The sequence below is a fragment of the Canis lupus genome, chromosome 14 (genome assembly GCF_003254725.2).
Source record: "Canis lupus dingo isolate Sandy chromosome 14, ASM325472v2, whole genome shotgun sequence".
NCBI lineage: Eukaryota > Metazoa > Chordata > Mammalia > Carnivora > Canidae > Canis > Canis lupus.
In genome coordinates this window covers 59821068-59835119 of record NC_064256.1, presented here as the reverse complement: position 1 = coordinate 59835119, position 14052 = coordinate 59821068, and the positions used below count along the sequence as shown (strand labels likewise).

Genomic DNA, 14052 nt, shown 5'->3' with positions numbered 1-14052 from the left:
TTTATGGATATTACTAGAAACATTTTTACTGATTGTGCAGTTCAAATGTTTTTTAGAATTGCATATTTTCTTGAGGAGAAGATAGGACTTTACCTTGTTTAGTATTTATTAGAACTTGTATAATAAATGCTTCTGCATTTACACTGGTGTAATACTTACAACTGAGAGTTTATATGTACTTTGGTTGAAAATCATGAAATTTAGTAGTTTAGTATAATTTATATAATTTAGAAAATTAAAAGGAATCGGTGTTACTAATTCAGATTAAAATAATAATACTGGAATTCTGTACTTCATGGGAGAAAATTAACAATGTTTTTTTCTACGAGTACCACTTGGTTTTTAAAATGGGAAACCAATTTTCTAAATTATATGATAACCATAACACATCTCCTAACACATAAATGATTACAGAACTAATAACATTCTTCCTAGAAGTGAAAATGGTTTCAATGTCTTTAGGTCAAGAAATAGCCTACCGCTGAATCTTTTAAATTTACTATTTTCCATATAATTTAAAATAGGCATATTAAAATCATACCTCAAATTCTTCAGTAAACCCACTACTTGCATGTAAGTCTGCAACATGCTTTGGAAAGTGCTTTATTGGAATTGCCCCAACATCATCTAAGTAAAAAAAAAAAAAAAAAAATTAGTTCGCAAAGGATAATTCATCAGAAAGGAATACGCCTGTCATTTATAAAGATTTATAAAGTGCCTTCTTCTAAAACAACTTCAAAGTTTAATTATTTCTACATTCCTGAGGGAACCGCAGCTTCCAATGAAACATCAAGCAACGATCAATTTTCTCCAAATTTACTATCAATCATAATTTGCATTTTACATGCTTTGATCATGAATCGCTTTTCCTTTCATACTTTAAGAAATAAGAATCAATTTTTGATGTTAAATAATGAATGCCACCAAAGCCTCATGTCTTATCAATGGACTCCATCTTTTTATGGGTGATTTTCTTTAACATGAATAGGAGTTGTATTTACATTAACACATTTAACACGAATGTGATTTCTGGGTAAAAAAAATGCAGAAATAATATATTTTCAATTCTACCCCGAACTAAACATAATATAAAGCGTAATTTTAGTTTCATAAAATTACATAGTTTAATGTTTTACAGTTAGTCAGATGTTTACATTTGAAAACATTTTTCCTTCTCTATAAATAATAGAAAACATTGATATGCAGACTATTCATTAAGGATAATGTCAAAAACCTTTGGGACTTTTAATATGTAAAATTTCAAGAACTCTAACTTGAAAATATGCTATGTAAACAAAGTCATTGGATCTGTTAATTAATTGTGAAGGGGCCAAATTATTTTAACTGGCTCTGTTTTTTTCCCCCCTCTAGAAAGACTTTCTTAGATTAAACATATCACTAGTTCACAGTATGCAATTTCACAAGTGATTTCTTTGACAAGGAAACATCAAACACATTTCACGAGAAACACTTATTTACATCAACAGATGTTCAGCATCTAGGCCATTTAATATTTTTAAGCTTCAGTTACCAAGAATTTGTCGATTTTTTTGAAAAGTAGAATCCATCTGTTCTCTCTTTTAGATGAGTGTACCTGAATACTAAAATTGAATTAGCCAGTTAAGCTTGAGAAACACTAAACAAAGGTGTAATCCTGCCTTCACATCTACAGAAGGATCTTGCCTGGAAGGAGCGTTTATAATTAGACAAGAAAACAGAAATAACTTGTCACGTCTAAGTCATTAGCTCTTCCCGTAACGGTCCCTCAAGCCCGTAGATGCCGCCTGCACGGCTAACCTCTTTTCACAACCAAACTGACTACTATCTATTTCCAGTCATGTGTTTTGGTCATTTCTTTCAAAAACTGGTCTGCAAGTAAGTGAGACCAACATATCCTTTTAATTCCCTATGTTCTGTGGAAAGGCAGGTATCTGGGTGATCTGGAGCGCGGGTGACGTGAGGAAATGCCCTCGGTCACACGTGTTCTGAGAAGTACAGCAGGGGATGCTGGAGTTCCTGGACTGCGTCCTGACTTGGGATTATTTACTGTTAATAATAAGTGATATGGGACTTGGGAAGACCATGCATGTCAACTTGCTTACCCATGCTGAGAGCATCTGTAGGAGAGCCATGAAAGGGAAAAGAGTCAAAACGCAATAGGTACCCGAGAGCTGTCAATCTCAAAACCCTTAATATGTTAATGAGAAAGGGTGCTGTACTAAAAGAAAGGTACAGAATTTTAATATAAACTAGAAAAACAGAAATAAGTGGTATCTAAAGGCTCAGAGTGGATAAAAGAGGAAAAAGAGCCAAACACTTCTAATTCCTATGCCCACTGAAAATCACACAGAAAATGCTTCTCTTTGTTTGTTGGTTGTTGGTTTTTTTGAAAATATTTTTTAGATCATGAGATTTCAGAAGATAACATCTTGTGGAACTTGGGCCTCTAACAATAACATATAGAGTATCATCAGACAATTGAAAAAGAGGCCTCTGTAACATAACCACATTGATGAATTTCTCCTTTTGTTTTCCCTGGTTTGGTGGTTCTCTGTGTCCTTGTGTTATCCTCTATCCTCCAGGACTTCTTCCACGGTTCACATATTTCTAGGCAATTCCTTTTTTGTTATCACTTTTCATTCTGAAATGTTATGCAATGTTAATCAAATAAGTGTCTGTGAACTCCAGGGTCAGCGGATGTCTGGTTAATTCCTGAATATTGTTAACCAGGTGAGTTCTGATAAAAATAGTCGGTATTCAAGCTGTTTGACATTGTGACTTTAAGTATTTCAGGCAATTACACATTCTTCGTGCACTCATGTTTTTCTTCTACTCCCACCACTTTCTAGTTTTTAGTTTTAGAGTTGGTTTTCTTTTTTTCCTACTGTAGCGAAGGAAGTTCTTTTCACATAAATTCAGAGGATCAGAAAGGAACTAAGCTTTATCCTTATTTTTGTTATTTTGTCCTAGCCACCCTTACTGCATCGGTTTGGTCTGACTTTTGTTGCTCAGGTTTCCATTAAGGTACTGGAAATGACTGAAGGTCAGCCTCCAATTATATTTTATCGCTATGCCTGTGTTAACAGACTACAGCTGACTATCATGAGTTACTTAGCCATATCGCCTGTATGGCCAAGAATGTTCAAAACTATTAAGAACAAGATAGAAACCTTGGCGCCTGATACACGGCTGTAATAAACATTTTGGGCAGCTCAAGTATTTACTCATCCACATCAGAGCCATTTGCAAAGTACTCCAATAAGGACAACCCTTCCCGCATTATGCTTTTCATTCAACAACTACCAGTTACTCGTGGTCACACCTTACGCTATTACCTGAAATTGGAAAGATAGGTGTTGGAGGTGTGGATATTACTCGAGGGGATGTGCTGTCCTCTAAATAAAAGTGTGCAGTCTGGAAGCATTTCCTGGAAAGAAAAGAAAGCAATTTAGGTACCAGTTGCCATAAGGCCACTTCGGAGCTGCTTGAAAACTATGACAGAAACTTCCAGAATTAAAGCATGAATGGAAAGCTACATCTATTTTACAAAACACAAAGTATTAAAGAATTTCACGGCCTCCAAATTCATCTCAATTGTACGTGTGCCAGACGCACACGGGTGAGTAGATATCAGACGCCCTGAAAGCAGAGATGGCATTTGAAGTCGTGGTTGGTGCCAAACAGGATTTTGCCAGGATCAGGACATCTCAGGGCCCGAGTCACTCTCCCTCTGCTGCTATGTACCAGGGGGTCCTGCCACCTTGGACTGGACCGGAGGGGAAAAGAAACCACGTCCGAAGCTCTTTTCACTCAGTATTCCAGTGAGCATACCTTTCTGAGCACATTCAGCTGCTAGCAAAAGGTAGCTCTGACTTGTACAAATGAAATTCTACAGTGCCGTGATATTCTGATGAAAAAGGAAGACCGCTTTATACTGTGAGTATGATAATGCAGTAAGGACAGAACGAAGTGAGGAAATAATGAGCATATAACCAAAAACAGGCGTGATTTTCTTTCCAACAGATGCTAGCCTTGTTGATGAGGGTTTTGAGAATGAATATATTTGGAATCAACGACAACTATGACCTACAATGTCACCTGAATCTATTTTCATTCAGATAATAAGAGTAACATCTGGTAAGAGCACACCACAAACTATTGAGAAGAGCAAAGAACCAACTGCTGCTTTAAACTAATGCAAACCGTACTTAATTAAAAAAATTTAGATAATTAAAACTGCTAATGACACTCTTTGATGTGGGTCATTTAATTTATCTGAAATATTATTCATGAGTGGTTAGGCTTAAATAGAAATATCTGTTTGAGTAAAAATGCCAATCTCACTTTCCATTTAAGAGTCGAGCTACAAGATATTTATTCTAATGAGCTTTAACATAACATTTGTTCTTATAGGACACACCTCAATTGTAATATTCCTTCAGTAATCAGCTCCCTGCATAAAATTCATCAGTGGCTTCCCAGTGGAATTCGAATGAGAGTCAATTATTTCAAGAAGGGCTGTAAGACCCTCCATGACCTGGTCCCCCACCTACATCAGGGGTGTCCTCTCCTGGCCTCCTTACTACTGGCCTCAGGTCCACACTGGTCCTCTGTGTCTTCTTCCAAGAGGCACCATCAGCTCACCTTGGGGCCTTGGCTCTTGACCTTCCTTTTGGTTGCCTGCCTCCTTCCGAGCATATTTGCACTGGCTAATATGCCACCTCCTGTGACAGTCCTTCCCTGACCACGTCAGCTAAAAGGATCAGCTCATCCCACCAAGTCACTATTCCTCTCCCTAATGTCAGCTTCGCGTCACTTGTCGCTTTCTGAAATTCCTTACTTATGTATTTGTCTCGTGTGGTTTTAGCCGGTCCTTCCTCATCAGAATGGAAGCCTCACGAGGGCAAGGTGCTTGGTCTCAATGCAGTGTTGGTCCTCAGCGCGAAGAACAGTGGCAGGTGCCCCACATCTTCAAGTTGTAGGTGCCCCAAATATTTGCCCAATGAATTGACTGCTATGAGTAGTATACAATTATATAGTTTATTTATAACCTTAATGTCACAGGCAAAAAAAAAAAAATCCAAAAGTAAGGATGTGCATAGTAAAGACTAGCCCTCTGCTGTGATCGTGTAAGCCTTTGATAAGAGGACACGTATCACCAAGAGAACACGAGAATGTCTTTAAGGGAGAACAGGCAGTGTAGGAGGAAGAGGAGTGCACGTGGAATCAAGTGTTGAAGGGATGTGAGCTAGGTTCACAGCCTGGAAAGCGGAAAAGAGTACAGCCGACCATGAAGAATGGGAGGGATGAGGGCCACTGGTCTCACGGGAAAGAAACTACCCAGCTGCAAGTCTGCATTTGAGCACCCCTGCAAGCAGGCTGGAGCAGAGACTCCAGGGGAAGTTTGGTGTCTCTGTGCAGCCACAGATGGAGCATGTCCAGACACACTGATAGGAAAACACTGGGTTTGATACGTCTTTCAGGATCACAGTTAAATCTCTTTGATTCCTCTAAAATGCAGATTACTAAGGCTAGGAAAAGGGTTTCTATTTATGTTTCAATGAATCTTCAAGTCGTAAAATGTCTTAGGGGACCTCGTGCAATATCACAGCAGATGTTAAGAATCTTTCTGACGCATAAAGATTAGCTCTGGTGACAAGGACCTCACTGCTTTATGAGTCATCTCGAGTCACTAGATATTTCTTTCTCATGCTAACTGAAAGTACCTCTAAATGGTACCCACTGTTATGCCTCTTACTGTTGATATTTTTTTGGTATTAAGCCAAAAATCTATCTTCCTGTTACTTGGCCATATTGGTTCTATTTCTGTACTTGACTGTTAGATACTGGTACCTAAGATCTTTCAGCACTTAAATGCTACCCCTCTATGGCCCTCACTTGTTTTCACTTTCTCCTTGAAGTTTATACTCCAATAATACAAGTTGCAGATCACTGAACATGCCTTGTCCTGCCTTCACTCAGGGTTTCTTTCCCCTGCTTTAAAACATGGTTCTCCTGGGACGCCTGGGTGGCTCAGTTGGTCAAGCATCTGTCTTTGGGTCAGATCATGGCCCCAGGGTCCTAGGATCAAGTCCCACTTTGGGCTCCTTGCGCAGGAGGAAGCCAGCTTCTCCCTCTGTTTGTGCGCACACTTTCTCTCAGACAAATAAATAAAATCTTTAAAAAAAACTCTGCTTCTCCTGATCAAAATGCCTCACTCATGAATATGCCAGAGAAATACTAACCTCCTTAAAGACAACTCGGTGGTATCTTCTCTGTGATAAAGGTTCTCAATCCTAAGTAGCCTCTAACACTCCCATTTCTCTGTTTTCACTGCACTCAAGACAAACTTCCACTCATCCTCACCTTGACAAAGACTATTTTGAAAAATATGGTTAAGTAATCCAAGGATGACCTTCACTTCCTGAACTCTACAGAATTAAAAAAAACTTTATTAATTGGTAGCTAGGGTTATGATTTTGCAATATATTTGTTTTGTGCCTATATCCTCATTACATTTTTTAAAAGATGAGGCCATGTCTTTTGATTTCTGTAAACCCAACTCTGAATACAGTGCCAAGAGTACAAGAGGTGTTAAATGTCGAATGTTTAGATGGATTTCCAGGAGCAACTAAATCTCACCAACCACAGGTAATTCAGCTGCATCCTAGATTTCTTGCCTACCTGAGCCTCAAATGGGATAACTTAAAATCTCAAAACATTTGGGAGAAGGAGGTGAAACATATATAACTAGAGGAAGATGGATGGATGGATAGGTGGATAGAGAGAGGATGGGTCTGAGAAAATGGGAAGAAGGCAGGACCTCACAGAACAGAAAAAGGTAAATTAAAACTTATTGGTATTAGGCTTTACTATGTTTAATGTTCATTGTATCATCTGTGCAAATACCAGCTCTACTCTTTTTAGCTATGTAAGCTATGTAAATATTTGTTGGTTTAAGCAAATATGGTCCAATGGTGTTACTTGTATTAACAAGCAACAAAAGGGTATTATAAAATCATACCAAAAAACTCTGTAAGTTGGAAAAGTTAAAATTAAGATAGTGTAGGATAAGTTCTTGATGACGATCATAACATATTGCTTCAGTATACTTGATAGTGCAGTTCTATCCCGGAAGTGACACTCTCCCGGAGGCAGCATGGTAACCGGAGGCCTCCATTCTGGGTTGGTAGCTATCCTTAGTGACTCATAAATTTGAATTTAAGATCAAGAGAGAACTCATATTGCTTTTCTTCCCACTCCCCAAAGCTAAAACAACTGTCTACATAAAGTTCTTTTCCATACTGCTTTTGATGGAGTGCTATTTTGTTGATTATACCTTTGGTATTTTTTAGGTTCCAACTGTAAAAAAAAAGCTCCCAAAAGTTTGCCCTTTGTCTTCTTTAAAAAGAACTTTTTGAAAATCTTCCATCTTGACGTCATTTTGCAACTTAGAAACTTACGATTTGGCTCATGTAAATCCTACCTTAAAACATCTGGAAAATAATTTCAAGGCATATTATTTAATGTATGACAAGATTCAATATCTATAGTCCATCTGTTCTGTACAAGCAGCGAACGTCTTCACGTCTATGTGCTAAGTGTTGATAACTATGTCTCTTGCTAATTATCACTCAGCCATGATGAAAAAAGTGATGACTGTTTTAAACTTGTAGACATAGGTCCTATCAATCAATGTTAATCTGATTATTTGATTTACACCTTTTCATCACAGTATTTAGAATTAAGAGCTAGAAATGTGTAATTATTATTCCATTTTTTTTGGATCCTTACACAAATAGAACCACATTTATTCATTATGCTGCATGCATCACAGAAACCCTAAAGAAGGTCTGACTGCAGTCTTAGAAATGATCTAGTGAACCTTCCCCCAAAATGGTAGAGAGAGGAAAACCAGTTCATAGGTGGATAAGTGACATGTCCAAGACCGCAGAACAAATGGCAGGCAGAACCAGGAAAGGGACCCAGCTTTCCTCACCTCTAATTTCTTGTCTTCCTACTACAACATGCTTTCTCCCAAGTTTTACACAAAACCTAGGGGACTGCCTCGAGTTAGGTGAAGAGACAAAAGAAAAGACTCATTGTACCACTTTACAATTATTTTTTCTCCCAGGAAATTAGGTTAGAAAAATATAAATATATCGGCTTTAAATATAGCCTTTAAATATATCGGCTCAGAAAATCTCATAAGGACTGAGTCACTATTAGGACTTCTTTCCACAAAGGTCTAAAATGTTTTCATACTAGCTAGTGAAATCACACGGGTCTACATCAGAATTTGAATATCTCACAAAAACCGTGAAGAATTTACTAACACTGTCATTTTGTGATTCACCAACTAATACCCCTGGTGTATTACTGATCTAAAAAGTTACATTTTGAAGTGAATTCATTTCAAATGGATGTGAAAAGGACAGATATGTTAAATTTTAAATGGGTAAGTAAAAAGAGTGACAAATTTTATCAGAACGTTTGATGATAGATATAAAATATATACATAAAATCGTCAGAGTGCTCAGATTTTAAGCTAATGCACTCTACTCAAGGTACCAAAAGTGTTATTTGTGAGGAAAAGGCGAATATCTTATTGGTGAAGGTCAACTTAATATTTTTACAACTGGCAATTTCTTTCTTCTTCACATAATACAGATGAGATGACCCATTATTAATAGACTATAAAAACCGTTACAGATTTTAATTCTCCATAAAATACCAAATCATATTAAATAAGAAACTTTCAAATTTGCAAAAAGTAAACTTGAAATATTAAGTAACAAAGATTAAAATCCTCATTCTAATTATTTCAACATCATAACTGAAACCATCTGACATTTTTATTGGAAATTTATTCTAACACCATTTATTATGAAGTAGAATTTGGGTGTATTTTCCATCTCACTTTTAAAAAATTAACTCTAATTCCAATAACTTCAAAAATTGGTTTTGCAGGGAAAAATCAGATGAGATAAAAACCCGTAATCTGAACCAACATAAAATCAAAGTTGGTAAAAAGTTTGGCCAACAAATCCAGTGGGGAGTAAGGAGAAAAGCAAAATGAATTCTTCTTGAGCAAACATTTATGGATTGTGCACTGCGTTCATGCTACTCTGCTGAGCATGGAATCTTCTATTAAAAAAAAAAAAAAAAAGAGTCCCCAGTAACTACAGGCATCAGTTAAGAGAGCAGCTTTGTTTGCGTCACGTTATGGACAAAATAGCCTCCCGACTCCTATATCACAGCAAAAGGAGGATCTGTTCTCCGTACTCTGCAGTTTACTCTCTTCTGTAAAGGTGGTCAGACAGGAAGCAGTTGGTCATGAAAACGCTCTGCTCTAGTCAACCGACGTCCAACTACATGCAACCGCGTGCTCCAGACGTCACTGTCAGAGCGCTCAGGACCCCTGCTTCCTGTTGCTCCCACCCGCGGGGTCCCTGCCTGAACGCTGCTCTCTTGCCTCCACCTGGGTCCTGTGGCACGCAAGCCCTACCTGTTACATTTACTGTCATCCCGGCCTCTCGAGACCCCTTGTTCTCTGACCACTCCCACCGTTAGTGTTCAGTTGTCATGTGTTCACTTCTATATAGTTTGTTATAAATTTTTCATGGGAAATCCTCAATAAGCATACATTTCTCAGCCATAGTGACTCATTCACTTGTTCATTCATTCATTCATTTTTTTATATTTTCCACAGTAGTCAACATAGTACTATACACATAGGAAATAGTCCATAAACACGGTAAATATTTTTGAATAAATTGAGAGAATATAGTTTAGAAGAACACATCAAGAGTGGTCATATGAACTTGTAGAAAAATGTTGCTAAACAAAAAGGAATTAATTATAGAGCCTTTGAACAAAAGTCTCTTTTAAAACAAAGGAAGAAATCACCAGGCTATGATTCCTTATATCATCATAAAGGTTTTGTTTTCCAGGACACGGTTATAATAGTCAGACTGACTTACATGGCTTCCCCAGTAAACCCCCTAATTTGCAGTGTGTTCTGCTTGCTATGGGACAGGAAGCTTATGATGGGTGCAATTTTCTTTGTCCTTTAAAAGTTTTAAAAGGATATTGATGACAGCAAAGTTATATTTCATCCTCAAAGCAAATTATAATTAACTTTAAAATCCCATGCATCTTAATATAGTCATCATCTTTATTTTCTTATTATATTCATATTTTATTTGCTTGATTTTTACTTTTGTGTACGGGTTATCTTCTTTTTGTTATTAGTATGCTGCTGATGCGCAGCTTGTATAAAATCCACTATTGTAAATAAACTGTGTTTTTACTGTATCAAAAATTACGTTTTTCTAGACAATAGCTTTTGAGATTGTAACAGCTGGAGCATTTAAGCGGAGAAGCTTAGATTTACCTTAAATGCTACGATAACGTTTGAATGTTAATTAGATTAATATGAAAGCACACTGTCGAAATACGGTCTTCAATATTAACTGAAGCCAGAGTTCCTCCATTTCAACTTTAGTTGTTTCATGGAAGTATGAAGAACAACCAAATCTTTGCTTATTAGGTCTCTGGATTTACAGAATCACTGTATTCACAGTTAAGTTAATGGTAGATGCATAAATTAATGGTACCTATCAAGTAACAAAAATCATAAATATGCTTTGAAGAAGTTTCAGGTCAAAAAACAGGCAAAATCTAAGCTTTATGAAGCACATTTCTACAACAAGCACTCAACTTACCTCCAATAGATGAGAATACCCACAAGAACCACTAGACAGATAAAAGTCAGGGCTGACACGATCACAAGGGGTATAACTGCCTTCTTCTCGGATTCCAGCCCCTCAGCTAGACCAATACGAGACTCATGGCTACTATTACTGGCCTCTGTAGTTGGAGAAAATTGAGAGAGTTGATATTGAAGCTTAAGAAAAAGTCACAACATTTTTCAACCGAGTAATCGCAACCTTCATTGCTGTTGCTTACCTTTACAATTTCAAATAAAAAAATGTCTACCTTTACAAGCCGGTTTAAGTAAAACAAGGTTTAAAAAGTAAGGCAGGCTATCAGAGCAGAGACTGGCACCTAGGTACGGGTGCTGTGGCAAGAAATGAGCATAACACTGCCCTGAAAGGTTTGCTAAAAAGAAAACAGAAGTATTAAAATAAGAAAAACGATCCAGTTTTTAAATAAAATGACCAGGAAAAACAATGCGACTTACTGTACCATATATCATCTTGATTTTCCAAGTGTGATTTTAATAAAATGTTTCTGATCCTGCAATTAAGTAAGTAGCTAGGAGCAATTAATAATTCCATAAAGAGGGAATCTTGGAATAACCCTTCGTACATTAAGATAACCATTCAATCCAGAAAACTATTAAAAATTTAAACATAGGTTTCTCGTAAAGTGACAGCAAATGACTATTTTTGTGACCAGTTGGGTACACTATCGTTCTAGTACTTTTGAAATCATTGCAACTGGAGCAATCCTTCCAAGTTGCTAAAAAGAGTTTCAGAACTTCAGCGTATCTGCGGCCGGTCACAATGCTTCCCTTCTACTTTGAGGCATGTGCAGTGGCGAACCAAGGCAACTGGACATTACGAGTGCTCTGCTGTGATATGCTGACACTGCTACGGAGTTAAAGCTCTCAGCGTGTGCCTGCAGAAGTTCTGGAAGAACCACACTGACGTGCCCCCTGAGAGTCTATATTGCTTTCTAGACACCTGGCACATGAGGTGCTTTTATGCCAAGCAACTCACTTTAGTTGATATGAGACAAAGGGAATCGATTTAATTTAAAGGTTTCAGAATAAATTTGGGAGTAATAAATTCACAAATACAGCCCTGAAGTATACCTAACGGCAGAGCGCTTCAGATTTAAAATGGTGGCTTCCTTCTGAAAGATGAAGCAGAAAGGGTCAAGAATTTAGTCCATTGATTGAAGAAATGTATCCGTAGACAAAGGACACCCAAATTTCCCTAGACATTTGTTCTTCTAATTATGGATGCATTTGCTAGAAAAGAGTAGAATCCAAAGGTGTGACTTAAAAAATCATAAAACTGAGTAAAAATTGGGAATACTGTAAATCAACTGATCCCTCAGCTGTAGTTAATATTCTTGTGAGAGACCCAAGCTTTAGTTTCTATTCTGTTAATCATATGCTCTGGTCATTACACATTATGATGAGGCTCATCTAGAAGCCTAAATAATCTGATGGTGAAAGCACTGAAAGAAAGTTTCCTTATAAAATTTAAGAAAGGATCTTGTTTTAATACATAATTGTCTTCACTTTTTTTTTCTTGACTATAATATTGTTACCTAAATGGACATTTTGAGGCTAAACAATGAAATAATTCACTTCGTAAAGTCCCTGGCACCTAGAAATTACAAATGGCAGTTAATATCATTATCTAAATCATTCATTCTTGAAATGTGGTTCTCAGAATATTGGCATTGGCATCACCTGGAACTTGTTAGAAATGCCAATTTGGGGCCCCATGCCAACCATCACAAATATGCTGAATCGGAAACTGTGGGTAAGGCCTAGAAATCTGTGTTTTAACAAGCCTTCCAGGTGATTTTGATCCACATTTACGTTTGAGAACCAATAATGTACATTAATTTATGTACAACGTGAGCTTATATAATTATGTGACCACAAATATTTATAGAAATACGCACATAGGTGTGTATACATATATGCATGTATGTAAATACATATCTCACTTATATATGTACGTGCATATGTATATATGAGATAGATCTGATCACATATGTGATATATATGTAAGATTCAGAACACATAAAATATGTAACAAATTACCATATATATCACACTCACTATACACATGCACTATATACACACATGCACACATAGAAAATCTTGTGATACAGACTTTACTCGTAAGTTCTCTGGGAGGCCTGATTTTAAAATAAACCTTTTTACTGAGGAGTCAGAATGATAAATCCATGGTAATTATATATTAGGAAACCCAGGTATTTTATTCAAGATGAGCTACTACATGAAAGTATAGATAATACTGGCTAGCTAAGTGTCTGCTAGTGTTGAATGTCAGGGTCATGAGTTCAACCCCCACGTCGGATGCAGAGATTATCTTAAAAAATAAAATATATAAAATTCAAAAAATATATTTATAAAAAAAAGAAGCATGATCAACTGGTTGCTTTACATGTTGCAGTGAGGAACGACTACTGGTATTGATCTTTAGATTCATCAGTTGAGACTAAAATACCTATTTTGATATGGTTCAGGAGTGTATATGAGTTACCTAAATAGGACAATAATCTTCCAACAGATGACTAGTAAACATAAATGAGATTAATACTTCAAAATACATTTTTAAAAGAAAACAGTATAATTTTGGCATTACAAATTAAGCATCATATATATTTTATTGTCCTCAATGATGAAAGCATAGTCTCTAAGAGATGGACACCAACAACACATGATCCAGTCTCAGTTTTGTGTTAACTTCCTTTGAGACCTGAATCAAGTAATTTAGTATTTCTGGGTCTCAGTTTATGCCTTCATAAATTGCAGATACTCATATTTGCTGCCTCATCTACTTGGTTTTAGGGAGCATGTCTCATAAGTTATTCTACGTTCTAGAAGTGCATAATAAAATAGTAAGTTTCAGAATTACCCTGTTGCATTTGATAAGGAGGCATATTTAATTACGTTATAAGACAGATACAGTATTAAAAGTAGACAAGAATTTTTCCCTGATTTGTTTGATCTTATTACTCCATTAATTATGTTACCTGGTAATATTGGAAGTTATATTCCTACTGTTTTCTCCTCACCAGTGGGAGAACATACTCTTCATAATTAATCACATTAGTGCACTGATAAGAAATTACTAAGTTTTAATCGATAATTCTAGGTTTGGCACGTTGCAATATATATAGTTTCTCCATAACAGCATAATCTAGCAAGGACATACTGATGATGTTACTACCTAGTAAGATAGAAAAAAAAAAAAAAAAGGATGAATTCCTAATATGTCTTTAAAATAAATCTAATAATTTTTTTTTAAAAAAGCC

General features: G+C 36.5%; 1 protein-coding gene across 1 annotated transcript in view; it reads right to left on the bottom strand.

The window, feature by feature from the left end:
- Positions 1 to 14052, bottom strand: part of PTPRZ1 (protein tyrosine phosphatase receptor type Z1) — a 157663-nt gene that overhangs the window by 25231 nt on the left and 118380 nt on the right. The window contains exons 13-15 of the mRNA XM_035698435.2: positions 10728 to 10872; positions 3336 to 3427; positions 542 to 627 (exon numbers count right to left, since the gene is read on the bottom strand). Of these exons, the coding sequence (XP_035554328.2) occupies positions 542 to 627; positions 3336 to 3427; positions 10728 to 10872 (323 nt within the window). The remainder of the gene's footprint in view (positions 1 to 541; positions 628 to 3335; positions 3428 to 10727; positions 10873 to 14052) is intronic.